The sequence below is a fragment of the Penicillium hordei genome (genome assembly GCF_028827395.1).
Source record: "Penicillium hordei strain IBT 12815 chromosome Unknown utg000006l_segment0_segment0, whole genome shotgun sequence".
In the NCBI taxonomy this organism is placed as follows: domain Eukaryota; kingdom Fungi; phylum Ascomycota; class Eurotiomycetes; order Eurotiales; family Aspergillaceae; genus Penicillium; species Penicillium hordei.
In genome coordinates, this window is record NW_026623147.1 from 1,909,811 (window position 1) to 1,937,010 (window position 27,200).

The window sequence follows — 27,200 nt, forward strand, 5'->3', positions numbered from 1 at the left end:
TCTGATAAATGTGTTAGCCTGCTTTTAGGAAAATACTGCGGTCGCCATAGGCAATAACGGACTCAGCAGACCTTTCCTAGGCAAGTAGGTATCATTAATTTCGTACTGGTGCGACACGATAGCCGTCTTATCAGAACAAAACCTCTCAGCAAGTGGGCAAGGCTGATGTGAACAATTCTAAAGGAGGGCTCCGCGCCAAAAGCTCACCTGGAGACACAAATTTTATTAAGCGAAGACTTCGGGTAGCAAATCAGCACCTAATCCAAATAGAAAGTGCGTTTTGGGCGTCATATGGGTCATGGAATGGTTGTTATTCCCGACAGCCTTCGTGGCCGCGAAGACGATGGCCCCGCGCGGGTCTTTATAACGTGAACAGCGGTAAAATTCGGAAACAGATTACCCCTCCGACACACGCTTTCTTTCCCATTGGCCCGTTCCATTAGCGCTAAGCTGAAATCGCCCATGGAAAGTATGTTGGTAGGATGTAAAATGGATGTAAAAATAGTGGGTAGTGTAAAATTTACATGCAAGAGTGTATATTACGGTGTGGTAACCCAACACCTGAAAAGGGTAGGGTTACTTGGCAGGGCCGGATACCCTGCTGGTCCAGACCACGGAATTCAAGGGGCACGGCCGCTTTCGAGCTTAATGCAAAGATAGCGGGCACACACCAAGCCCCCTTCACTTTGGGCCAGGTCACAGATTGGGGCCGTTTGCCCTTTACATTGCATGGTTTCACGATCGTACCAGAGTTTTACCCTTTTAGGATTTTCCTTTGGGACCCTAGAAAAAGGTTACTAAAGGGTATAACAGCTCGGTAGATAAACACAACAGTGTCATAATTTGTCAATGCCAAGGTATCAACCTTGTTAGAGGACCAAAACAGCGCCCACATGTCTCTTTTGTTCTTCCGTCGCACTGATACATATATAATGTGCCTAGGCCTTGCACTTCTAACTTGAACTATTTCACTTCGTACTTGGTTACGTGACACTCCTGGTCCCTCTAAGTTCTCCTGTCCTGCCTCGAGTATCATAAGTGCGAAACAGGCAAAATGAGCCTTAATCAGGGTGCGTTCTTTTTTATCGATAGAAACATTGCTTGCTTACCTGGATGAGTGTTTTCTAAGCAGAGGGTGCAACTTTGCCAGAAGGCTTATTTTCCTCAACCGGGACTCGCGAGAATCCAGTGTTGCTTGATTGCGATGAGATATCTACTGAGATTCTCTCCAGAGATGGAGACCGCTCCGGGGGTAAAGATGAAACAGATTTTGGTTAGTAAAACTATTTTGGAAGTTGCGCTTCGCCATTTAGTAACCAGTGGCTCATAGATGTGTCCCGGAATAGATTCAACAATCCCACCCCCACCCCCCCTATTTTGCGGAGAAAGGCTTCTCAGATTTTTTCGGGGCTTTCTGGATCCCATAAACGCCTTTGTCCTGCAAATTCCAACGTCCAAACCTCCCAAGAGGATCCGCGAGGTCTCTTCGCAAGTGGTAACCCTGCGACCGGAATATCCCTAGTTGATAAAAATGCTGCTTCTTCTATCGTTATCTTCGAGGATATCGCATGCCTTTTAGAACGGAGGGAAACTGATGAAGCTTCCGTGCTCAGGAGCTACGAGCACTTGTCGAGCACAATGAAGACAGCTTCAGCGTGTGAAATACAAGAATTTCAGTCAAAGGCGACAAAGTGGCTGGTAAAGTTTTTGGGGGTAAATTTCATCAGCCTCAGTGTGAGAATTATAGAGTCAGAACTGCTGAAAGGGGTTTCACTCCGGAAGGTAATGAAAACCTCGGTCAAGCATGATTTGACGGTCTTCGAAAAGCTGATGACCCGGGAGGCGTATCTCAAGAAAGAGCGCGATGACGCCTTTTCTTTTGCCATTACGCTGAGCCAATGCTTGGATGAAATTTGCAGACTCGAGGGTGAACGCGTGTCTCTTGTCTCGAACATCTTACGGAATATTGATTCGGCCATCCAGGGGTCATCTAAAGAGGATATCAGAATGGTATTTTGGCATGTTCGCCATGCATTGATCCGTGCAATTGAGAAACAGGGATGTTTCGAAATTCTGCAAATCATTGATGTCAAATACTGGTCTGAATTGACGGCGAGCTATGTGTGTTTAGATGTGGCATGTGCACAAAAATTCGCGAACATGGACATTCCCGATGACCTGAGAGGACGTTTGAGATATTTTTAGCCAACATCTTCAATTCCAACCTCTTTAGAGGTGAGTTACTGCCTCATAACCATGGAACAATATAGGAGCTATCGAGAAAATGAAGAGGGTGGAAATAGGGGTTTTTGCCACATCATGTCCCCTAGATGAAAAGCTGAGCAATATGAGGTCACTAGTGTGACATCTCTTCCTTAGTCTAGTGGAGACATTCTCACTTATGTATTCAGCAGGTTATTACACAGTCTAATCAATTGCGGGGCCCTCTGCTGCCCAGGGCATGAGCCCACATACATGCTAGCTCCTCTTCCCTCGCCAAATTATTCTCTAGCAACTACTGTATAAGGACCCATGTCAAACGTCACTCGCAATGTGGCGAATTTATTCCTCATTTTAGTGACTGGATTTCCAAGTCCAGTGAAAACAAAGATCAGTTGCTGTCTATAGACTCAGATTTCTCTCATGCTAAAAATAACTGACAACTCAAAGTTCCAGCATTGCCACACCAGCTCTGCGGCGCCAATAGAATGAATAGGGTTCTATCTCTCGGGGCTCCAATACCCAGAATTAATTAATCGCGCGAAGGTGATATGTACCTGGCTCCCCTTCGAAACGCCTGGTAGTCCCGGTAATGTTGCTTGGGACTCCTATGTACCAGCGAGCACTGGTAGGCAGGGAGATGGCCCTCGGCCCAGATCATATATCCACTCTAATAACAGTTAACAACCTTGGCAATCTCTACTCTGATCAAGGGAAGCTGAAAGAGGCAGAGGATATGTACCAGCGAGCACTGGCAGGCAGGGAGAAGGCCCTCGGCCCAGATCATACATCCACTCTAAACACAGTTAACAACCTTGGCATTCTCTACAGAGATCAAGGGAAGCTGAAAGAGGCAGAGGAGATGTACCAGCGAGCACTGCCAAACAATGAGAAGGTCGCACATCTCAATGCAAGTACGGCACGGCGGGCTATTAAGAAATTCGCTTGATTGTTTAAATAATAAGACTGCAAGAATTGCATGCCTGTAATGCAATTCGGAAAAATGACTACATCACTGCAGTTTATCTTCTGTATGACTTAAACAGGATCATAATATCACAGCGTCAACGTAAAGAAGGCTACGGCGAAATCATTGGTATAACCGAAGCCTGAATATATCTATCCTGTGGACGGACGATGCACGAAAGATACGATTAATTTACTCAGAGTCCCGTGCGGTAGATGATACCTGTTTAATGGTTAACCTGGTATGTTTTAGATCTGTACTACTAAATGTATAGATACCCAAGTTGGTAATTTACTTGTTCCGAGTCATACCATCCACGCTTGAAACAGACATTGAAATATAACTTTAATCAAATATGGATTAGCGTATCATGTGATTAGGGTTCAAAAGAGCTTCTGTGTGTTGTTCGACATGGAAGGCGGTAGCGGTCGGCACTGTAACAAGTGTAGATATATTTGCTCTTGCGAGTCGTCTGGATGGATTGCCTTTGGCGATTGTCCTCGCTGGGGCTTTTATGCGTGAGACTGGAACTAGCATCAATGAATACTTAGAGTTTTACCGAGAAGCTTGGTCAGAACTACAGTTGCAATCACGTCCTGATCGTCAGTACCAGCAAGGCAACGTGATACAAACATGGATGATATCATATCTTGAGATCAAGAAGCGGGACCCAAATGCAGCAGCGCTGCTACTGCTACTTGCTCGCTTTGATAATCGAGATATCTGGTATGAGTTGGTAGAGAGTGGCCATCATAGCTCTAGCGTCCCCGACTGTCTCAAGGATGCTACATCGAGCGCACTCGCGTTCAAGATAGGTATGAGGTCTCTCGTTGGATTCTCTCTGCTTGAAAGTAAACAACAAGAGGGGAGCTATGCGATCCATCCTGTGGTACAGGACTGGTGCCTTCATATTGCCAACACGAGCAAATATGTGAATTGGATGCAGCTTAATGAGCTGGCGCTGATATCTGTTGGATACTCTGTGCCCAGTGCAAGTAATAGGAACTATTCAGAGCTTCAGCAACGGCTCCTTCCACATGCCAATTATGTATGTCATCTAGATTGGTCAGATGACAATATTGAGGTATGGGGGGCACTCCATGGTTTAGGGGATCTTTACTCTAATCAGGGCAAGTTGAAGGAGGCAGAGGAGATGTATGAGCAAGCACTAGCAGGATATGAGAAAGCCCTTGGTCCTGATCATATATCTACTCTTAATACAGCCAGTAACCTTGGCAGCCTCTACTCTAAGCAGGGCAAGCTAAAGGAGGCAGAGGAGATGTACCAGCGAGCTCTGGCAGGCAAGAAAAAGGCCCTGGGTCCAGATCACGATACATAGGACTCGGTGATTTGCGGAGACATTGAACGCATTAAACATTGCAGATGCAAAATAGTGCCTGATACTTCTCTGTAATATATTTTGTAAATGATTCCTTGTGCTAGAGTAACTACATCAAACTTGTCTAACAATTGTATACATCCATGCTACAAAGCTCACTCCCGTTTGCCACCACCGTCGCTTTTTGAGATCTACTGAGTCTGTAGCTATTGTTGTATCTTATGTATATTATTCATTTCTAGGGATCAATCTTTTGGCGATCTCTCGATAGGTCAGGATGTTCCTGTGAGAGTTGCAATGACGCGATGGTGATGGTGCGTCTGGTATTGTCTCTCAGAGCTGTAATAGAATACTTAGACTTTTCTTCGTTTTGTATTATACCATTCGGCCTTGTAACGGATCGTTCAATACGAGGTTAACTAAATACGGCTTAGTAAATCATGTGACTAGGGTTTGAAAGACTACTCTATCCCCTGGCCTGGCTGTTGATTTCAGGTACATGGGGCTTCTGGTATTTGCAACGATAACCCTGCTGTTAGACGCCGAGTCATTGGTACCACGCTAGCCTAGCATGTGATGCTCCTCGACGTAACTCTCCGTCAAAGCGTCTGGATTGATATATCTCCTGCTACAGGCCAAAACACAGCGGCCAGTCGCCGCTGAACGAAAATTAAGTGTAATAGATCCGAATTCATCTCGTTGAACTTATTGAGGTCAGTTAGCGTAATTTGAATACAAGCGGGCCATGCACAAACACCAAGCTTTGTTGAACTCTCTTGTACTTGTTTCTGAACTGGGGTATATAAAAGAAGGACAGATTAATTTGATGTTCATGGATAGTTGAGATAAGTAGATAGTTCACTTGTGGCAGTTCAACACGGGCAGTTCAAGGCACGGTCCGACTTGAACACAGTTGGCGAAATCGTAGGGTTGGACTCGAACCTGGAGATGGTCCATGCTTTGGGAGATGCCAAGCTATGCTTGAAACAGGCTAGACCACAATTAGCTAGGCCGCAAATCATACCCACCCTTTAGAATAGAAATGTAAAATATTTGACAATACCATTACAGTACGCGTCTATCAAATACCGTCCATTATGCCCCACCGGAGCCTAAGCGGTTGCGACCCATATCAATCCACAATTCTACTTTCCTTTTCGTCGACGGTAGCGCGAAGAGATTCGATTTGCGTTGAGGAGTCTCTCTGCTTTGCCTTTTCGTTCTGGTTGGCAACAAACATATCTTCAATCGCAGTTCTTTTTGTTTCCTTGATTTCGAGAATCTCCGAAGTTTTTTCAGCTCTTCATCTTGGAAGTGATTCTGCTCACGCTGTTGGGTGATCTCGCTAAGCACGGCGGATGCGAACTGAGATTCAGTATACCTATATATTTGATGAAATTTTCTAGGCTACCACTATTGACCAAAGGCAAGGAATCATGCTTGCCTGAATCCAAGGATGATGAATCGATCGAAGACATAACGATATGGCTTTGATACACTGGCTTGAGGGCGTCTGGAAGGACCGAAAAACCGACTGGCCTCCAACTTGTGTCAGAGAAGACAGGGCTTATATATTTCCGTATTTAGTCTGCGACGTGTTCTCGACATGCATATGTCGAATAACCAAGCTACCACGTGTCACTCAGGACGTGGTCGCATCACTGAGGCTGCTCCTCTATTTTTATTGACGAGATTGCCGAAGATAATTCCCCAATTTAGGACAAATTATATCTGATAAGGTACTGTCTAGCGTCCCCAGAGCGCTGCTATACTGACATCCAATAAAAGCCTCTGCAGAGACCCGCTGCTACAGCAGCTGATGATTCAATGAAATCAGTCCTCACTGAACACCGTCCGGCTAAATCGGCGGTCGCAACCCGTATAGTCACCTCTAGACCATCTCAGGATTGGTCTGGGCCTAGAATGATTGGACTAGAAGAGAAGTGGCACGAAGAGCCAGTTCATATGACGTGTAGCCTTCTATGTCGCCTATGCTCTTCAGCAGGCCCTACTGTGACTGATTCCCTCTCAAGAGGATTTTCCCATATGCTGAGCCCTCTCGGAAAGAGCCTCTTATTTTCTGCCTTTTATGTGATCCTGACTCCTGAAATGAGCTAGCTAAAAACAATCTGTTATCAACGTCCTTTTATGTTACCATTTACAGGATACTCTGCATAGCTCTATCATAGACACAAAAGCAGTCTTTCATCTCAGTACCACACCTATTAGATTCCTCTCAGGGTGTCATATATCCTGTCTGCAGTACGCTCTTATTTCAAGCCACATAGGTCTATTAAGGACCTGAAAGGAGAATCTCATGAGAACCTAGGATACCTTCCACCCTCTACCCGGTCTAATACTCGAGATGCCATACCTAGGAGTTTCTTCTCCTTTACAACTCGACCCTCTGCCGCAAGCTTCTTCTCCTCATACTCGGAAACTATGAAGAAGGCGTTACTGCCATCAGCTGTCGCTGCACGGTAACATTGGGCTGGCCTCAGGTTGTGCAAATTCTTATCGTATAGGGAATAATTCTTCCATAAATACTTTTGCGCGACTCGTTCCAGCGGCGATGGATCTGACGGATCGACGCGGAGCCGGTCTGACCGTCTCCACTCTCCTCGTTCAAGGGACCAGAGCTCGATCTCAATGTGCTGTTGAGGGGGCCGCTGCTCGACCGCCCTTGAGGGCATAAGACCGGCCACGGAGGAATCTGGGACAGAGGTATCTTCAGCAACTGGAGGAGTGGGGTGGGGATCTATCGCAGATCCTGGCGTTCCTGGGCGCAGAGGTTCTACCAACGCTTCGTGGGTGATGGCGTCTGAAGCCACTACGGCATCCACGACATGCCCATGCGCGGGTTCCTCGGATCGGTACTCAAGGCGCAGTGGCGATGAATCCTGTCTGTCTTCTTGTGGAGAAGGCTTCCCGTTCCGTGGTTGCTCTAGTTCGCCGAGCTCCTGATGAAGCCGCTCATTTTCCAACCTCTCTTCTAATTGTTCCTGTTCTTCCTGAGCTCTTCTTAAACCAGCAAGAAATTCATCTAGATTTTCCGGTGGGGGTTGGCTGTACACTGAGGAATTGTTTGCCTCTGATTCTGGAGAAACTCGCCGAACTTCACCGTCGACCCGTGTCTGCTCGTCTGGAGCATCGTCTTTATTAGCCTCTTCGGCCATTTTTTGCTCTTCCTGGTCCTCCACGAGCGGAACTACATCCAGTGAGACTTGTGTGCAGTCACTCCTACTGTCTTCAACATCTGGCACAGCAGAGGCAGGGGAAAAAAGCGTGATAGCCATCGCTGGTTCGACCGGCTCCGGCTGGCTTTGAGGCCCGACTGACATAGGATTTTCTTCAGGCGAACTGCTCTGGTTTAATATAACCTGGTCATGAATTTCGTCTGGCAGTTCCAACTCCATTGGCTCTCGGTCCATATCCCCCGCCGGGCGCGAGACAGCTGGGTGTATTTGAAAATTTCGCCTTCGTCGACGCCTCGCGTTTTCCTTTTGGTCCGTCCGCAATGGCTGCTGACTTTCACTGTCTCTTCGCCCCATAATCACTTCAGCTATCTGCTGCTGTGGCCCCCCCTGGTGCCCGTGAGGTGGTTGGGGGTCTGGTGCGGGCGTATGAGTAACAGGGGGGTCGTCCTCTTCGACGAACATTGGCGAAGGAGGTATCTCCCCCATCCCTTGATCTGGATCAGTGTCCTCAGCTTGGTCGACATTGCTAGTCACCACCCGGGCAGACTTTCCGAAAAATGCAAAATATACACAACGGCGGACGAAAAAGCTGGTGACATTGTCGGCAACCTCAACATCAGCGTGCAAACGGTCCAAGAAAAGCAAGGGTCCATCTTGCTTGTGAGTCCGTGTTTGGGGTTCCCCGGCACGGGTTTTTGGCTTCATTGCGCTATCCGCCAGAAGGCCCTGAGGCTGCTCCGGTCGGTCGGAAACAGCCTTGGCGAAACAGCTCACAATCGAATTGACCAAAAGATCAAAATCCTGGCTATCGTATCGATACCGGTGGGGCTTTCGGGCTTGTAGGAGAGCCGATCGTGCGATCTGATGATCGGGTGAGCTCTTGATCAGTGCATCGATTTCAGTGGACTGAAAGCCAAGCTGGTGAGCGAGTTCAGCCATTTCGTAAATCGCCCTCTCGTCGGGCTTGGAACGAGTTGATTTTGCTAACAACTCGTCATCGCTCTTTGGGTCCGGGGGCATCAAGGTATAGTGCCTCATCGCGTAAAGCCATATTTGTAAATATCCTGTCTCGAGGCGTTCCATATCAGTTGCCTGTTGGCGGCGGAAAGTAGACTCTGATGTCTGGATGAGCGAATCCACTGCTCCTGAAGTCGCGGTTCCCTCTTCTGAGGGTGGAATGAATATTGAACTCATGGTTCTCCAGATCGACATATCGATCGGACCACAGAGCCGCTTGACACAGTGGGCACAGGTCTCCAGGTACTTGAAGTCTTCGAAAAAGGTATACAAAGACGGGATCAGGCCATCAAAATTCTGCATTCGAGACCATATGATCCGTCGCTCTTCGTCGCTAAATTCGGCAAAAGCTTGGCCGCTTAGGATCATTCCACAGGCAGTTCTCCCATCAGTGCGTGATTTACCGGGCGCCAGCAGCTGCAGGGGATTCACGGTATTCTGGTCGATCTTCTTCAGTGAGGCGTGGTCCGAAGCGACCAGGGAGGACCAGAAGTCCCAGATATGTTGCAGATAAGTTATAGTCTCCTATAGCGAACGAAGCGTTCGATCAGCAAGGTGGAAAGAAGCCAGGTTTCTAGAACTCACTTCAATGCATCCGGAAGCTATTAGTCTGTGAAGTACACTGATTCTCATCCCCCCGGCCAAAGCCCGGGAATCGTCAGTAGCCTATCAAAAGCACCTCGAATGCGGCGGTTTTTCTTATTATCCAACTGATCCAAACGCTCTTGGTTGCTGCGCGATAGACGTACAAACCATCGCTCCCGGAAGGTTTCATCGTAATCGCCCTCGTATTGTCGAATCTTACGATAGATTTCACCGTCGGTCGGCTTCCTTTCGTTGGCGTATTCCTCCACTAAGGAAGTTCTAAGCTCTGCGCCAATATCTACATAATTGTTAGCACATGATTACCCATCTTTTCTCGGCATAGTTACCATCGGAGTAAAGATCCACCGTCCACCAACGATCAGCGGGAGGTAGCACCTCAGCTCCGGCCTGGACACGGTGACGACCATGAAGCCCAAGTAACTGCCCTTCCAGAAAACTAATTCTGGGTAGTTGACGAGCATCCGTCGTTAATAGTGACTGCTGTGATACGTTGGCCTTTCTCAACGCATTGGCGAGATCATGTGGCGACACGATAGCAGGGACATGATTGTCAACATCCAGACGGCGACAATGGTTCTGGCGGAAGACCCTGCGAAGTCTATCCAAATTTTTATCATCTAAATCCCGAGGCAAAGGAGGATCGAATTGGATTTGACTAATGTTGACTTTCGCTGTTCCAATATACTTCAGTTGCCGCTCACTTGCCAGTTGCACCTCTTCTTCGGTAAACAAAATGCGGCTCATTGCAAGATAAAGCAACTGGAAAGAATGGGATCTCACGGCATAATTCAGGATCGATCTTCATTTATACTTGCCCCGGCCAAATTCAGCCAATCTGCCTAGCGTGGTACTTCTTTGTTGCCACACCCCTGCAGGGCCCCTCAGTGACCCGCAGCACATCACGTCAGGGAGCCGTTAAAAGACTACAAGTAGGGCTTTGCAAAGCTGTTTTTTCTTTACTTTCTCACCTGGATTCAACTGTGAGCAGCTCCATCATGAAGTCGAATGCTGACAAGCGAGCTACAAGAGTCCAACCATCTCAGGTTGCACTGCTTCTATCCGAGAATGAAGGAGTATCGCAATTTTCCGACCCCAAATCGATGTCTGGCAATTTCGTTCCTAGTTCCCACCCAACTAAATCCCCTCCATCCTCACCCCCAGAGCCTGGCGGCAAGGTCATCAGAGGTTCGCCACGAGCTTTGGCTCTTCAAGCGAACAGCCGTACTGGCTCGGATTTTAATTTGCGGAACGAGTCCCCTTGGGACACTTACAAGAAACACTACGAATGTGATCTAGCTGGAACAGTTATTGTATGCGTCCGGTCTTCCGATGGATGTGCTGCACGGGCGATTCGTCAATTCTCAAGCATGGACTGCGACAAAATCCTTAGAGTTCTCCGTTCGACAAATCATAAGAATGTTGCTTCCGTCTGGGAATGTTTTTGCACCTCTGATTCCCTGTATACTCTAAGCGAATTTGACCCGTTGTCACTGGATCATATTGTTGCTTGCAAGGCTTTCCCTGACCAGCAACAGCTGGCTGCTATTATGTCCCAGGTCTGTGCCTTAAAGCATCTTTTCATAGAACGAATGAACCGTTGACAAAGTGCAGTTTCTGGAAGGACTAGCTCATTTGGTATCCCGGGGCTTCCGTCATTCTTCTTTGGATTGCTCCAGCATTCTCATGAATCTTAGTGGGGAGGTCAAGATCGGTAAGCTGAATGCAAGAACGCCTCTTCGGAAATGTTGCCTGACAGAACAAACAGCGCGGGTTGACTGCTGTATCCCCCGGCAGACAAGCCGAGTCCAAGCGAGTGACCTAGCACCTGTGTCGAGAATCATGATGGAGTTGATGCAAAAATATGCCAAGGACGACGGGGCAGTCGGTATTGATGATCTTGAACGCTGGTCAGCTTGCCCAGCTGCCATAGAATTTCTTTCCGCGATTACCTCAGCTAGCTCCTTTGGAGAACTGAAAAAGGTTTGTGAGCCGCCCGGTAATTTCGCTCCGAACTCGCTTACTATTTTTCAGCAACCCTTTTTGACAGAAATTCGGTGGAGTCCCGGCGATCTCATCGGCCTGGCCTGGTTTGCTCTGATATCCGCTCGTACGTTCTACTCGTACACACAGAATTAAAATGGCAATCCAGCGTAAAGGATGGGAGCAGGGTAGGGTGCACAGTCTGAAGTCTTTGGAAGCAGTTGGGACAAGAGAGGGCATTTAACGTGGCATGTATTGCAGTTATACTGTAACTGAGCTTTAGAACCAAATTGAGTCTTTCGTGTATGACAGCAGACCAAAAATTTCAGGTACGACAAGAGCATTCGGCAACAATATAATGTGAGGGGGTATCAACGATTGATGCTTTATCTGGTGCTTTTTTAAAAGAGTCACGACTTCGGGAGTCTCTCGTCACATTAGTGCTACGTTGTCGGGATTCCAGCCGAGAAGATTCGTCATTTTGCGCATTGCATACTTTTCAGCGTCCACTGCTTCCCAGGAATCCTGGGAAAGTTGAACTTTCAATGCTTGTTCGTCCTCATTCTGAATGCGCACCAGTTCTTCGTGCCGGAGGAGACCGACATCATTGTTGAAGAGAAGTTCGTGAAGATCGTCCGTCACTTGTCCAAACACAAGAGATTTTACTATAGACTCTGACGCTTCGAATGTACGCACAGTCCCCGGGCGTGTTTTCTGAGAGAAAGCGACGAAAGCTTGAATCTGAGGATTAGTGAACGACTTGTTGCACCTATTTATACGGGTCAGCCAAACCACACGATGAACCAACGGGGGACATACATGACGTCAACCAAAGAAGTATTGCCCAGCAAAAGTATGCCGACTCCTAGAGTACCTGCAAGCCTCCACCACCATCTGCCGCGGCGAACATGGTAGCCTGTTACCCTATCGCGCCGGCTCTGCAGTGATTTCGAATAGCGGGGATCATCCCAATAAGCAGCGAGGATACTATTCAGCACTTGAGTTGCATTGGCCTTTGACGAGGAACAGGAAAGGTGCCTATATGGGTGTCTGCAAAGCTCCTCGTAATTGAAGTATAGTAATACCTGCCCGATACGCTTTGCGATGGGGTTCAGATAGGGTGATTTCTGCTCGTAATCAAGCATTCGAAGGTAGTCCGCAGCTGCATCTATGCCTCTCCATTGTACCGGAAGTCCCAGCGCCGTCAGTTCAAGTGTCTTATAGGAATTCCAATGGTCAAACAGCGGACGTAGTATTTGATCGAGATCCTTCGCGAAGAGGGAATGGGCGCTAGTGTCGAGAATGCCCTGAGTTCGATTGTCATCGAGCGTAGCATCGCAAGAACGTAGTAAACATTTTAAGCTTTCCTCCGAGGAATTAAGCGTCATTGGACCGATTAGATGGTCTCCTCGGGTGCCGATGAGCTCATTCGTGCTTTCTGTTTGAATATCCGAGAGTCGTCTGGATTCCAGGGAAATGGGTTGCTGCCTCACACTAAGTTCTTCAACGTCAAACGAAGGCGGCCTCGGATAGCATAAAAGCCCTTCATCGAAACCAGGCGCGAAGACAGGTTTGGGCGACGCTATCGTGGTGTCTGGCTCCGAGTTGAGAAGCGTTCTTTCGTCTGGATTCGGACAGGGAGTAAAAGGCGTCGAATAAGATGGTGTTCCATCGCCAGGTGTAAATGTGTTCGCGGGTGAAGTCATTGCAAGGTGTGAATGAGAATTACTGGCGAGAATTGGTTCGCCCATGGGAGAAGCACTTTCCGAGAGAGTGTCGGTAGTAATGAAAGAACAGTCCGCCAGGCCAACGTCGGTGTTCTCCGGTGAATTCAGATAATCCATCCACGATAGAGAATCAGCGAACATCGATGATGCGTCGGGTTTCGGACAAGGGCTGACAGGAGGCTGAGGTGGTAGACGTGGAGCGGGTTGAATGGCATCGGTGAAGCAGTTCTCTTCAAATACGGTGAATAGTTAGATAAGGCGAGAAAGATCGGTATCGAAGTCAGTATTACCTGATGATACCAAACTATCCTGAATGGGTTCTAATACCGTAAAACCATCCACAAATCCAGCAGACTCTAGTCCAATAGCCACTTTGTACATCTGAGGCCTCGTCAACTTCCGAAGCTGTTCCAAATCAGCCCCAAAGCGCCGAACGAGCTACCAAAAGTTAGAACGAAGAATAGTAACTGTATAGAGTGACTTACAGCTGAAAGATGCTTCCTATCCAAAGTGAAAGGGTTCACCGCCGCATTGTGTTCCTGATACGTCAGCTACCAGCACCTGGGAGTGCCTAGGGAGAGAGTGCTCACCTCGAAGTTGACCGTGACACCAAACGAGGTATGGCCATCGTTTCGATAAGTTGACGAGAAACACGACCCATCGAGGGCAGTTAGCATATGCCATCGGGTAAAGCCAGCCCATTTAGCGCGCTCCAAGACTTCCACCATCTGCCCCTTATCTAATTGCCCGACTTTTTCCAAGCTTTTGCCAAAACGGTTCACCAGCTATTCTTGGATGAGCACTGTTCACAAGCGATGTGAGGTTCTTACATCAGAGGAATCATCTTCATTCCACTCTTGACCGCATTTCGGGTAAGAATCCTTTGGAATAAATGAGAGGAAAGTATCGAGTTTAAAGAACGGGCAGTTACCTGGAGACCGACGTAGAGAAAGGTCATTGAGATTTTGACAGCCCAAAAAGGCTTTCAGGTATGACAGATAAGGAAATGAAGGCGACCTGATGCTGATGAATTTCGACACGGAAGGAGAGGACGCTGTTTGGCAGCCAAGGAGAGAATACCAGCCTGACTTCCTGGAAGAGGGAAGCAAGAGGCGGCAAAGGGATTTATAAGGGCTTTGGGGTGACCGACCCTCCAAAAAAGGAGGGTCTCTAAAAAACCAGGTTGAAATCGGCGCAATCGTGGTCCGCCAGGAAGGACAGGGGCGCAAGCGCCAGGTCGCTGCAAGAAAGACTCATGATGCACGCGTCCAGAAGCTTTTTGACACACGAAAGCATAGAATTTCTCAGAGCAAGAGGAAGGTTCTCACCCCAAAAGGAAGTTAAGGGTGATGAGTGGGTGAGAACTCGGTGATATGGGTGAGCGCTATCTTACGCAAGAATCTCTAACGGACCCCTGAACCCACTCAGTTTGCCCGCTCGCACCTCGCATCGAAATCAGGGCATGTGGCCAATCAGCTAGCACCACTGCCTTGACTGAAACGGACCACGGTCAATTTTTGTTACACTTCTCTTCAACATCAAGAAAAGGAAGACAGACTTTGCGAAACATACGAATAAAATGTAATTTCTAGACTATGAACTATTTCAACAGCATCTGCGCATCCGTTATCGAAATTCGTAATAATCCGCCTAGTTTTCCTACTCAGGCTGATATTCCAGCTCTGAAAGCTCAACACCCTGGTGGAGATAGCCTCTTGCAATGTCGCGTAAGCGATCTCTAAGACCATCGCTTGCGGAAACTATGTAAATATTAGAAGTGGTGATAACCATGAGTTGATGGACGTCTCCTTACCCATTACAAGTGTTCGACCTGGCTCATCCGGGATGTTCGGCTGTCTCTCTATCTGACTCCCAGATGCTTCGGTTGAGATTATTTTGCGATAATCAGGTAAGCCCTGGTAGTAGCATATCCTCTCATGTTTTCCAACCGGTGTTCTGCTATTTGCAAGACCGTGCTCCACGTAAATAGATATGCTGAGTATCTAGTGTAGTATATCGTCAGTGACAAGGACAAACTCCATGAAAGATTCAACCAACATAACCCTTATCTATGATATCATCTTCAAGGACATCATTGATCTGCTCTTCGGCCGTGCTCACCATTTCTTCCTCATTAGCTTCGGTCGGACGAAGGGCCGTGGTAAATGCACATACCGATGGAATCTACCTGCCAGACCAGATGCAGTCGGCGAGTATGGGACGTGCATGTATTGTAGCCATGAATCATTTTCTTGAGATACGGGATCGAAGTCGCGATTCCAAATCCGGTCGCAATTATCAGGGTGGTTTCGTAGGGATCGACGTCTTCGGTGAGTCCATGAGGTCCGGTAAATAAGGCTAATAATGATACCGAGCTATCTGTGGGCAGCGCACCATGGCGTACGAGATCTGCAGTGAAGCCATTTCGAGGTTGCACAAGTAGCTTCAAAGTATCCTGTCTACCCCTGGACCAGGATGTGATGGTGAAAGGGTGCGTCTGAGTCCATGACCACAAACTTACCGATGGCATCCAGAGGTTGATGTATTGACCAGGCTCAACATGCACTGGTCGAGGTAAAATAATTTGGATATTTGCAGCTGTGATTCTGGGGAGGCTTTCCCCTGGTATTGAGAATGATACAAGGGCTCGAGGAGCACCACGGCCGGAAAATATCCCGTTGCGATATAAATGGTTCGCCAACTCCAGAAGCGTTGTTAGCCCCAGAATGCCCAGTGTCACATAGACGTACAGTCTCGCTGAGCTAGTGTGGGTGGGAAAATGCTGCCAGGTGCCATAGATAAAAAGTCCGGCAAGTATCTGATGGCTTCGGAGAAAGATCTCATAAGACCAACGACGAAAGTATGGAATGGAAAACAGAGCAAGGATACCGAGTGCAGAAGCACCCTGCATCTGTTAGCAAATCCAAATCCAAAATGTATTGAGAGGGGTGCATACGATAACAGTGAGCCGGTTTTGTGTCTCAGCGAGAGGAAACCTAGATGTTTTGCCTTGAAGTTCGGCGATGATGTGGAATGACAGCAGAGCAACAGCTGTCCAACCGGTTGCTCGATGGATCTTACGGCAAGTACGCCAGGTGATTCCAAGCAGTCCGGCCAGGAAACCAAGGTGGGCGGTTGATAGAGGAAAGATCATGTTGACGAGAGCCAGCTCGCCTGCCCGGCGGCCCGAGTCTACCAGCGATTCGGTACGCAAAAAGACCAGAGCGATGTTGACGGCAATGTAAGAGAGATGGACGAGGATACCAGCTCGGGTCCATGGTCCAAGGATTCGATGCCTACGAACAAGGATAGGGAGGGTCAGATGTCTGGAAAGTAAAACAAAAAATGATTCTGTCCAGTCAACTAGGACATAGCGGATTTGTATCAGAAACAGGGCCAGAAATATGCCGCCCGCAGCAATTGCGTAAATGGCGGGTATCTCCATACTCTATGTGGAGATGTAACGATGTGATTGCGATTTCGAAGGAAAGGAGGGGGCGGGTTTACCTCACGGAGATGAGAGAATCAGTCCCATTTTATGTCATGAACGGTCACTGAGGAAGCCTTCGCTGCGGTGGGCCTCCCTGTGGGAAGAGGGTGGCAGGGGGGTGCACTTCAGTTAACTGCCATGGCCCCTCAGGGACCGGCTGGGAATATATAATAGGCTGTTCTAGCTCGAGCCAAACTATGTTCATTTCGGTGTGTATTTTATGCTGAAGAAACCATGGTCGCAAAACGTCAGTCAGAGAGTGTTAGAGCCAAATCTTAGCAAAGATATAGGCGTAAGCGAAGTTTGTTCAAAAAAGCGAAGGAATTTTTCCTGGAATGTGAATCTGATGTCTTTATGGCCGTCCGAATCCGAAAAAATGGGCAAATATATATATTTGATTCCTCCATGCAGAACCAATGGCTCAGAGACCTTTCGAACCTTGTACATACTACTTATTTTACCTTCTTCAATAGCCGAGTGACTAACAAATAGTACAGGAGTCACAATACCCTCGCCCTATCCGCGAATCGGGTGAAAGCCTAGAGTAAGCTTGACTTGGCAGCAAGCCTCATACAGACGAACCGACCTCCCCAACGAGCTCTAGATTATGAAAGACAAGTGCCGTGTTTGATGAACTAGAATACGCCTAGGCAATGAAAAATATGATTGGGTGCCAAGCTTGTGGGCGAGGGTAATAGAGTATATCTATCTTAGCGCAACTTTAGAACAAGGCAAAGGTTTCCCATTCGCGCTCTCAATAGGAGTATAATGCCAAAAAAAAAAAATAACTTCTTTACTGTACCAAAGCTCCCGTAAGCTACAGCGATCGGCGCCGCGTAAGTGGGGCCGAAATCTTGTTGTTCCTAAGTGCCAGATAGATAGCTGAAAAGTGATCATGGATGCATGCATCTGCGCCCATGACCATAAACTCAGTGAAGACTGCCATATGCTGATTTAGTGTACAGCCATTGCTTTGAATGGCCTTGGTAGAATGAGGCGGACTCGAACTGGCGTTGTCCTCGTGTGTTGACCTGCTTTTTCTGCATCGCACACATTCCTATGGCAAACCCCGTAACCAGAGAGACAAAGAAACTGCTCATCGCAAACAATACACTTGTTCCCGCAATAACGGCAGGAAATAGCGGTGACTGAGAGGGATTACAGACACTATGCTACCTGTTTTGATCTAGTGACACTCTCAGCGAGAGTAAAAGATACGATAATCACATGTTGACGTCCTAGTTATCCAGCTCATACCATGTCTGCGCGGTTCTTTATCAAAACCGGATACAAATTTTATAACCGAGATGAAACTGTGAGGTTGTATTCATCTACTGTACTACTACTTACTACCGCTAATACAGTAGCGACCGCGTTCGCCTTCCATGTCAGAAACAGAGAGATCGTCTTTCAAACCCTAATCACATGATGCGCTAATCCAAACAAGAATAGCGCGTATATAATTCGTTTTTGTAGTGAACAAGGTAATCAATACCAGAAGATTAAAATACCAGTATGGAAGATACAAGTCTACAATTTGACGCCTAGACTGGAAGTTCGATGCAAATTGAGCAAACATGGCAGCCCTTGAAAGGGCAATCTGTCAACAGTTCCGGTTGTGAGAGTATTTTGACTTCGCCTCACTTTTTAACCTCGCTCTCCACTCCTGAACTCTGGCATTTCATTCCCCAAACTTAGGCTGTATAATGAATCTGTTTGTCTCATGTTCAGAGAAATTCATAGGCTATTCGATCTTCAAACCTAAACGTTCTTTTTTTCATCATGGCAGCCAGGGTCTCTCTATCCTATGGCGATTACACGGTCGGATGGATATGCGCTTTACCCTTGGAGATGGCAGCCGCAAAGCTGATGTTAGACTCTATACACCCGAGTCTACCACGGCCGCTAACAGACTAAAATACGTATATTCTGGGAAATATCGGGGATCACAACATCGTTATTGCCTGTTTACCAAGCGGTGCTTATGGAAACGTATCAGCTGCTACAGTAGCGATGCAGTTGCTCTCGACTTTCCACTCTATCCGGTTCGGTCTAATGGTCGGTATCGGTGGAGGGGTACTAAGCAGCAACGCAGATATTCGACTAGGCGACATTGTGGTGAGCCAGCTAGCGGACATATCTGGAGGCGTGATTCAATACGATCTTGGCAAAGCGTTAAGTGGTGGTCAATTCTAACGAACAGGGATGCTGAACCGGCCACCTAAGGTCCTGCTGACTGCCCTCGCTACACTCTAAGCCCACTACTTCACCGAAGACAGTCGAGTCTTTGAATTTATATCCGATATCTAAGCCAAAATAAAATCGCGGACGGCTGCGAATTTTGCACGACCGACTAAGGGCGACTTTTTATACCAAACTGAATATAACCATAGAGCATCAGGTACGTGCGTCGATTGTGATAAGTCAAAACTGATTATACAGCCTTCTCGGGATCATAAAGAGCCAGTGATTCACTATGGACTGGTTGCATCTGGAAATCAAGTAGCGAAAGATGGCAAACAGAGAGATAAGCTAGCTCAGGAGCTAGGGGTGTGCTGTGTGGAAATGGAAGCGGCCGGGCTTATGAATGACTTTCCTTGCTTAGTCATCCGGGGCATTTTGCGACTATGCTGACTCACACAAGAACAAGGAATGGCAAGGATATGCGGCAGCAGTGGCAGCAGCCTATGCTAAGGACCTTGTTTTAATGGTTCCAATCGACTAGATTGAGACTACTCCAACAGCACGGAATACTCTAGCAGACTCTGGTAAGAGTTTCGAAATCTAAATTCGTGGCACTCCTTATCTGATTTGAATTGATAACTGAATCAAGCTTTCCGTGTGTAGTCCACCGCTTCAACATCCCGCAGTTCCTGTGATTGAGGAATTTATAGGGCGACAAAACGAGCTAGATAATCTATGTCAGTATCTCCAACCAACGAATTCGCCATCGCGGAAGTTGCAATCCTTCTTAGGCTTGGTGGGATAGGAAAAACACAGCTAGCGATTCGCTTCGCGCGAGATCGTAAAAATGATTTTACGGCTATCTTCTGGCTTAGTGGCAAGGATCGAGATACGCTCTTACAATCGTTAAGCTTTGCCTTGAACCGACTACCAGGACAGGATTGGGATAGCGAGACGACCAATAAAGGAGAGGTAGAGCAACGAGCCAGACATATGCTACGGTGGCTAGTATTGGAGGGCAACTCGCGCTGGCTGATCATTTTTGAGAATTTCAACTTGATGAGTGATGGAGCTTCAAATCGGTATGCGAACGTTCAGTGGCGTGGGTAACGGAGTTGGTGAGGCCCTCTTCCTCCCACTCTCCGACGAACCATGGACCGTGCATTATGCAACTCCCGGTTAGGATCCTTTGTGCCCATGTTGCTGCACGTCTCCCTTGTCGGTGTCGCAAAACCCACTTGACATGGAGACCTCCTCCGTCGGAGCCTCGCAGCTTTCTGGTAAGTCTCACTTCCCACTCCACACTGGCTCCCCCGCTTGCTGACTGACTTATGTAGCCGACCAGTCTCCGTCCCCTCACTTCGTCAATCTTGACGCTGAGGATGCCACCGAGTTGCCAACTGGGGTCGATGATGCCCTGCAACCAGTCCTTCCCGATGAAGTGCGAGGTATGCTGGCTGCGTTGCAGGAAGAGTGGTTGAGGATCGGAGGTGATGTGGACTGGCCCCAAGTTGATGATACATTCCAACTTCGTGCGGTCACGTCCCACAACCATCAGGTGGCCGTCATTGGCCAGTGCATCGGTGTCGCTGCTCCCTCCGGGGATGAGTGTGCCCGGTGCCGACGCAGTGCTGGCTGCTTTGCTTCTTGCCGAGTCATAGCTTTCCGTGAAAGCTCGGTCAAGAGCACTGTGGTCAGCCTGGGTTCCTGCATGTGTTGTCACTTCGTAGGTGTGGCTCGCGCTTGCTCCTTGCGCGTTGATGCCCCTGCCTGGGCTCTGGACGCGCTTCGTGTGCACTCCCCCGAGTTCCAGTTCCCGGCGGTCACTCCCACTAGCAAGTCCCCTACCCAGCCCCCAACCCAGCCCCCAATCCAGCCCCCAATCCCCTCTACTCCCCCTCGCTCTGCTTCTTCCCGCTTCCTTAGTTCGGTTTCTACCCGCCTGTCTCGCAAACGCCCCCGCATCTCCCCCTCCGCCGCCAATATATCCCCTTCCCCCCATGTTGAATCAAGCGAGGAAGTGTCCGAGGAAGGTGCCCCCATTACCCCTAAGTGGCGCAGTGTGCTTACCCGTGGACTTTTTGAGGCCTCCCCAGATGTTAGGTTGCGGATGGAACGTCGTTTAACGGAGGAGATAGCTCAGATGCAAGTTAACATTGGTCTTGTTCGTCGGGATTTGCGTGGTTTGGAGTCACTTCGGGGTCAGGAAGCAATGGAGCGAGCTGTAGTTAGTGGAGAAGTGGATGCTGTTTGGGCTGATCACATTGACGATATCTAGGTTGCTGGGCACTTGTTGAAGCTTTTAAATTGTACTTGCCGAATACCAAGACTGTGGTTCTATCAATGACTTCCTCGTAGTCCCTTGTAGATTGTCTCTTCGTAGTATTTCGTAAGTCTTCGCTTGCTCGCTTCCTTGCTGCGGCAGCGGAATCCTTCTTATTGCGAATCCATCTCATAGCGACGTGGCCTGCGGAAAAGGTATGGAGATGCTTGCTGCAGCGTTGGAGCGTCCTCCATGTGCTGATCTCCTTGGCCATCCTTTTCAGGGGCGTTGTCGTCAACTAAGTTCTCTCGTGGAACCTCTTCTACCTCTGTCCGGGTAGGTATCCAGTCCTCTCGTTGTGACTCCTCCACCTCTCCCTGGGTCGATATCCGGTCTACTCGCTGGGACTCCTCTACCTCTCCCTGGGTGGTTGTCCAGTCCACTCGTTGGACTTCCTCTACCTCTCCTTGGGTACGCAGTTTCTTTCAGCCCTTCTGTGAGGAGTATGACTGTGAGGAGTATGACTGTGAGGAGATGTTGCTTGATAATCAAGAATGGCGTCAAATTGACTATCTTCTACAAATCACTCGGCCATTCTTTGACTACACAACAGAGCTCTCGAAGACAAAGGAGGTCACAACACATCTTGTCTTTAAGATTTACAATGCCCTCTTTGATCACCTACTTGAAGTAGAGGCGCTGCTCAAACGCAAGCGTGTTCTATGGAAATCAGACATGCTCAAAGCACTCATATCTGGTCGCTTGAAACTTGATGAGTACTACTCTCAAACCGACAATCTCAAAGGACATATCTATGCAGTTGGGACAATGCTGGCCCCTGACAGCAGACTTCAATTCTTTCTATCTGATAAATGGGAGCCTCACTGGCGTGATACCTACCGGAAATCGTTCCAGGAGTTATTAATTCCGTATCAAGAGCGTCTTACAACGAATCAAGGATCGACCAATACTCCAACAATAGCATCATCTACTTCTAGGCTGAACAAGATGCTAAAGAGCAATAAGATATCCGCAAAGCCAGCTGGTGATGAGATGACTCAATATCTCGATAGTGGTATGTTCATAATCTATTTCTTCCCTATATAGGATAATACTAATATATTTATACTACTAGACCTAATTGATATTGAACCTCTTCAATTCTGGCGGGAGAACCAATCTCGTTTCCCTGCGATCGCGTTACTTGCTCGCGATATTCTCTCTATCCTAGCAACTGGTGCTGGTGTCGAACGGCTCTTCAATACTGCTCGGGATGTTTGTCACTACCGCCGTGGTCGTCTGAAGTCCGAAACAATCGAGGAGCTTATGTTGTTTCTATGTGCAATAAGATTCAATCTTAAGGATGCTGAGGCAAAGCAGCTCGAGCAGTTCTTTAAATTAGCTGAGATCGAGTCGGCGAAGGAGCAGAACGATAATTATACAGAGGATGCTGAGCTTGACCTGATTAGTGACAATGAAGAGGAAGAGGGAGTAGATAATAGACCGCGAGAGACATCTCCTTATTTAATAGATATAGATATAGAGGTAACGGAGCCAGAGTTACCAGAGACTGTAACTCAGAGACGGCCCTCAGGGAGGAAGCGTAAGAGCAGAGCAGATGATGATTTTGAGCAATATTAGAGAAATATATCCTGATTGAATTATTTAATTCATTCTCAATTTATTCTGGACGAGCGCTGTAAGCAAAATACTCAATATTACAAGCAAAAAATGCATTAATTAATCCTATTCCACAAGCTCGGCTTTTCTAGAGATGACAACGTCTTATAACAATAGGCGAGACGAAGAAAAAATACAGCAAACAAGGTATCTCATTCAGAAACTTACCACCAAGAACTCATCATCAGCAGTAACTGCATCTAGTTGCTAGGAACAGCCTCTATCAGCCTTGGGGGGTTCCACAGCCTTCGGAGTGTGAGATTTGAGACCCTTCTGCATAGCCTCCAGGTGCTCAAACTTGTACGTATCCTCACCCAAACTCCAAGCCATGACACCACCAAGCTTCTTCTCCGCGACAATTTCCTTGAACTTGCGGGCAATAATCTCTGGGGTATCCCAGGTCCAGAAGAGGTTGATATCGCTGTCAAAGTAGTACTGACCACCGCCCTTCTCGTCAGTCTTGCCATTTTTCTGGGCTTTGCGCCATGAGTCAGTGATAGAGATACCCTTGCAGATGCCGTAGTCAGAGAGGCATCCAGTCTGGCAGAACTCATCGGTAGTACCACTGCAGAGGGTTAGTTCATATATCAATTAGAAGTAGGGGATGGTTATACATACCAGTAGCCGGAAGCACTGCAGCATTGTCCCGATGGGCATTTGGCCATGGCTCCATATCCACATGATCCATCGGTGCTGTCTATCAGATCTTTAGGCGCAGCAGCAACAATGCTAGCCTCAAAAGTCAAAGTACCAGACTTGCCGTTGTCGGTTCCATTGTCGTTCTCGAGCTTGGCAAGATGACAGCCGAGAGGGCTCTTATCACAATCGGAGTTGGGGTCGGTGGAAAACCATTTAGCGTAGTATGCAAAGCCAAGGTTGAGCTTAGCGGGATCAGCCCCAATCGCGAGATACTCATTGATAGTGTCCAAGGAACCCTGGATGCCGCTAGCGTGGTTCGTAACGGTATCGCGGCGGTTGGTCAGATCGTAGGACATGACATTGATCATATCGACAGACTGAAATATCTTAGGATCCTGTTCCTTAGTGAAAGCGATAAAGTCCTGCTTGCGACCGGGTACTGCGATAGAGAGGATCTTGTCACCAATTTCTTTGCGGAGAGCTTCGAGGAAGAGAGGATAGGTTTCAATCTCGCCTACTTTCTCAGAGTTAGGCACTTGTTTGTAGTCTTGGCCATTACCACCAGGATATTCCCAGTCAATATCTGTTTCTGAAACTTAGTAAACTTGCTTCCTTTGAATCTAGAAACTTTGTAGACATATCTTACCAACACCGTCGAATCCATGTGCATCCAACATAGAAGCGACATTCTTGGCATATCTCGTGCGCGAAACCTCGTCCTTTGCTCCCTCAGAGAAGCCAGCAGTGTCCCCCCAGCCACCAATGGCGACCATTAGCTTGGTATCCGGGCTGAAGCGCTTGCGCATGGTCTCGGGGGGCTCAAATGGCTTGTATGCCTCCGGCGAGTCAGAGTTGAATAGCTTCGATGCAGCGAAGCTCATGATAGCATAGTCAATACCCTCAGTCTTGTCCTGGCTTGGAAGAGCAGTTATATGGTACCTTGGGTAAGAATTAGCTGTAGGTTCGGGTATATAGATCAATTCCACGTGTTTGTACTGACTCGTCAATGTACATGGCAAAGCGTGTAGCAGCCACAAACTGAGCGGCCAACAGACCAAGTGCGAGGTGTTTGAACATGATGAGAATCAGTCAGACCACAGTCGTGATGTGTCTATAGACAGGCAGAAGGCAGAACCGATGACCAGGAAAGAACGTGTAAACAGATACCCTGTCTGTCTGTCGTCAAAATTCGAAATGCAACTTCAAGCCGCGAATAAATTGAACCAAACAAGGGAGAATAGAGAAAGACATTAGTAGTAGACGAAGGTCAGAAGGTCAGGTATATATCCGAGTTCTGCACAACGCGTGGACGCCGAAATATGCCGGAACGATCGTCTCGGGGCTGTCAAACATCATTGGTAATCCAGGTATTAAGCGTAGCGGCCGCGTGGTGTGCTTTCTAACATACATAAGTAATCGACGGTAGAGTATTTTGATTAACAAGGGCGCAGTGAACGTTCGTTTGGCGAGAACCTTGCTAGTGAGAGACCTAACAAAAACCCTGGCTACATTCGCTAGAAGGGGTCGAGAGTTGGTACTTGGATTTTGATACCCCCTATATCTTCGATTTCGTGACCTAGGACGGAACATAGAGTTACAACCACGGCGATCCTCTCCAACAGCAGATCAGCCTTGCAAGCAATCTAGAACCCAGAAAACAAATTACAGTACGTCCCGTAACTGGTGTCACCACTACACTTTTCCATTGTTTCTCGAACCTTAATTGCCAAGACACGCTAGTCTATATTACTGGTTTTTCCGGGCTATCCCTGTCAGTGGGGCTTGTATTGTTTCGTACACAGAATACCTAGAGCGCGTGGGGTGTGTATCCACTTGTAATCTCGATACGGCTGATACCTCGATACCCCAATTCGAAAATCATCGTCCCTCAGTCCGCGCTAATATCAAATTAATCACCAGCGGCCACCCTGCGCGTTGACATCCGCTCCATTGTATAAGAGAAGTTTGACTATTTCTTGATCACCTCCCCATGAGGCGGAGTAGAGAGCTTTGCCGTAGTAGCCACCCTGCGTGTTGACATCCGCACCTTTACCAATAAGCTCTGGTGCTGACGCTGCGAGCCCAATACAGCAAGCATGGTAGAGCCTGGATCCTCACGGAGGACCAGGATTACTGTCCCAACTCCTATGAGCCTGATACAGACGAGCCTAGCGTTGGAATGCTGCTTCCTTTTCTAGGAATCTGACTGTCATCCAAACTACATCTTCGGAAGCCTGGGCGGGCGAACCATGGCTTGCCAAAAGTTCCGCCGCACGCCCTGCCATTAAGTTCGATTTCTCTGTTGCTACCCGTAATATCTGTAAGATAAGTCAAGCACGTCTTCGTGATTGAAATACTGGCAGTTGTGGTCTCGAATTCATTCTTACCGAGAAGGTACTCTTTGACGGAAAAGTGGGCAAGATGTAGCTCTTTCCTAGTGGCGTGAACGGCTGTCACTAAGCAGGGACAGTAATCTATAATATCATTCTCGCAAAACAGTCGGCGCTTGATGTCAAACCCTCGCGCCTCATTCTCGATATGTGTTGTTATTACTTCTCTAGCCTCAGCTAGCGTGATAGGTCGCTTAGAGTGTACTAGGAATTGTAGTAGACGTATCGCGTCACTTTTTAGCTCCGTCGGTAAGCTTGCAATCATGTGCCGATATGTTTCATTAAGATTTAGCGGCAAAGACTAGCCATCCAGAAGCTTGAGTTTCTGTTACAGGTATATATTGGACACAAGGTCTATGATAACATTCTAATATCACCACAGAAGCGATCAAGAGCAACGGAACTGCAGGAGCTGGTTCACGATGCGTACCGATTTATACGCTACCATCGAGTTGCAATCGAGCAGAGCCCTCTCCAGGCGTACGGTTCGGCGATGATATTCAGCCCAACGCGGAGTGAGATCAAGCAGCTGTTCAAGCACGAGTGGCCTTGTAACATCACAATTGCGCCAGAGATGGGAGATGACTGGGATGTGCACACCGGGGCCTGCCTGCAGACGCTGGAGGGCCATGATAAGTGGATCATGTCAGTGGTGTTCTCCCACGACAGCAGCCGCGTCGCGTCCGGGTCGGGTAACAAGACGATCAAGATCTGGGATACGCACACCGGGGCCTGCCTGCAGACGCTGGAGGGCCATGGCAACTATGTCACCTCAGTGGTGTTCTCCCACGACAGCAGCCGCGTCGCGTCCGGGTCGGGTGACAACACGATCAAGATCTGGGATGAGCACACCGGGGCCTGCCTACAGACGCTGGAGGGCCATAATAGCTCGGTCAGCTCAGTTGTGTTCTCCCACGACAGCAGCCGCGTCGCGTCCGGGTCGGACGACAAGACGATCAAGATCTGGGATACGCACACCGGGGCCTGCCTGCAAACCCTCACCGTCGGCTCTGCTGTATACAATTCGTCTTTCGACACCACCGGTTCTTCTCTTTTCACTGACGTTGGAATTGTCGCCCTTCGCGACTCGCCGACACCTACCCTTACCACCTCGAAAAACGTTGCGGCTTCAGAACTTCAATTCCTTCGGGCAAGCCAGTCGTCGGAAAGTCCTGGATATCAAGGTTATGGTATCAGTTCCGATAAGTTCTGGATCACACGGGGTTCACAGAATTGGCTATGGCTACCTCCTGCATATCGCCCAATCTGTTCTGTTGTAGGACGGTCTGGAATAGCCGTGGTGCTTGGCTGCCAGTCTGGACGTGTCTTGATCTTCGAATTCGCGCCTAATGATCCTAACTGAGTTTTCGAAACCAGCTATACCTCCATCCTCTTACTTCTTGATTCGGAGAAACTAAATCCGATACGCGCTAGGCTGATCTGGCCTACCTCCTAATGATTCTGGCAGAACTGTCATCGTATTGACTGTTTTACTATCAAT

General features: G+C 48.1%; 11 protein-coding genes across 11 annotated transcripts; 7 read left to right on the forward strand and 4 right to left on the reverse strand.

Moving 5' to 3' along the window:
* Window positions 1-1,785: 1,785 nt before the first annotated feature.
* Window positions 1,786-2,205, forward strand: N7537_011406 (uncharacterized protein; the record flags this gene model as incomplete). Its single annotated transcript, XM_056902460.1, has 1 exon — window positions 1,786-2,205. The coding sequence occupies one exon, from the start codon at window positions 1,786-1,788 to the stop codon at window positions 2,203-2,205; it is 420 nt and encodes a 139-aa protein (XP_056747747.1).
* A 1,496-nt stretch (window positions 2,206-3,701) lies between these two features.
* N7537_011407 (tetratricopeptide repeat protein) lies at window positions 3,702-4,526 on the forward strand (the record flags this gene model as incomplete). The annotated part of the gene is made up of 1 exon (XM_056902461.1): window positions 3,702-4,526. One exon carries the CDS (start codon window positions 3,702-3,704, stop codon window positions 4,524-4,526), a length of 825 nt encoding a protein of 274 aa, XP_056747748.1.
* A 2,315-nt stretch (window positions 4,527-6,841) lies between these two features.
* N7537_011408 (DUF3723 domain-containing protein) lies at window positions 6,842-10,090 on the reverse strand (the record flags this gene model as incomplete). The annotated part of the gene is made up of 3 exons (XM_056902462.1): window positions 6,842-9,265; window positions 9,490-9,623; window positions 9,673-10,090. The coding sequence occupies 3 exons, from the start codon at window positions 10,088-10,090 to the stop codon at window positions 6,842-6,844; spliced, it is 2,976 nt and encodes a 991-aa protein (XP_056747749.1).
* A 251-nt stretch (window positions 10,091-10,341) lies between these two features.
* Window positions 10,342-11,482, forward strand: N7537_011409 (uncharacterized protein; the record flags this gene model as incomplete). The annotated part of the gene is made up of 3 exons (XM_056902463.1): window positions 10,342-10,902; window positions 10,958-11,057; window positions 11,112-11,482. 3 exons carry the CDS (start codon window positions 10,342-10,344, stop codon window positions 11,480-11,482), a joined length of 1,032 nt encoding a protein of 343 aa, XP_056747750.1.
* A 276-nt stretch (window positions 11,483-11,758) lies between these two features.
* N7537_011410 (uncharacterized protein) lies at window positions 11,759-14,011 on the reverse strand (the record flags this gene model as incomplete). The annotated part of the gene is made up of 6 exons (XM_056902464.1): window positions 11,759-12,095; window positions 12,146-13,283; window positions 13,344-13,491; window positions 13,644-13,838; window positions 13,884-13,934; window positions 13,985-14,011. 6 exons carry the CDS (start codon window positions 14,009-14,011, stop codon window positions 11,759-11,761), a joined length of 1,896 nt encoding a protein of 631 aa, XP_056747751.1.
* A 701-nt stretch (window positions 14,012-14,712) lies between these two features.
* N7537_011411 (ferric reductase family protein) lies at window positions 14,713-16,498 on the reverse strand (the record flags this gene model as incomplete). The annotated part of the gene is made up of 5 exons (XM_056902465.1): window positions 14,713-14,813; window positions 14,867-15,056; window positions 15,112-15,179; window positions 15,229-15,958; window positions 16,010-16,498. The coding sequence occupies 5 exons, from the start codon at window positions 16,496-16,498 to the stop codon at window positions 14,713-14,715; spliced, it is 1,578 nt and encodes a 525-aa protein (XP_056747752.1).
* A 2,964-nt stretch (window positions 16,499-19,462) lies between these two features.
* N7537_011412 (uncharacterized protein) lies at window positions 19,463-19,837 on the forward strand (the record flags this gene model as incomplete). Its single annotated transcript, XM_056902466.1, has 1 exon — window positions 19,463-19,837. One exon carries the CDS (start codon window positions 19,463-19,465, stop codon window positions 19,835-19,837), a length of 375 nt encoding a protein of 124 aa, XP_056747753.1.
* Window positions 19,838-19,970: 133 nt separating this feature from the next.
* N7537_011413 (DUF3716 domain-containing protein) lies at window positions 19,971-21,005 on the forward strand (the record flags this gene model as incomplete). Its single annotated transcript, XM_056902467.1, has 2 exons — window positions 19,971-20,007; window positions 20,065-21,005. The coding sequence occupies 2 exons, from the start codon at window positions 19,971-19,973 to the stop codon at window positions 21,003-21,005; spliced, it is 978 nt and encodes a 325-aa protein (XP_056747754.1).
* Window positions 21,006-21,207: 202 nt separating this feature from the next.
* On the forward strand, window positions 21,208-22,631 carry N7537_011414 (hAT family dimerization domain-containing protein; the record flags this gene model as incomplete). Its single annotated transcript, XM_056902468.1, has 3 exons — window positions 21,208-21,244; window positions 21,331-22,065; window positions 22,126-22,631. 3 exons carry the CDS (start codon window positions 21,208-21,210, stop codon window positions 22,629-22,631), a joined length of 1,278 nt encoding a protein of 425 aa, XP_056747755.1.
* Window positions 22,632-22,877: 246 nt separating this feature from the next.
* N7537_011415 (uncharacterized protein) lies at window positions 22,878-24,386 on the reverse strand (the record flags this gene model as incomplete). Its single annotated transcript, XM_056902469.1, has 4 exons — window positions 22,878-23,235; window positions 23,289-23,892; window positions 23,956-24,248; window positions 24,310-24,386. 4 exons carry the CDS (start codon window positions 24,384-24,386, stop codon window positions 22,878-22,880), a joined length of 1,332 nt encoding a protein of 443 aa, XP_056747756.1.
* A 1,019-nt stretch (window positions 24,387-25,405) lies between these two features.
* On the forward strand, window positions 25,406-27,062 carry N7537_011416 (WD40 repeat domain-containing protein; the record flags this gene model as incomplete). Its single annotated transcript, XM_056902470.1, has 2 exons — window positions 25,406-25,408; window positions 26,082-27,062. 2 exons carry the CDS (start codon window positions 25,406-25,408, stop codon window positions 27,060-27,062), a joined length of 984 nt encoding a protein of 327 aa, XP_056747757.1.
* Window positions 27,063-27,200: the final 138 nt, after the last annotated feature.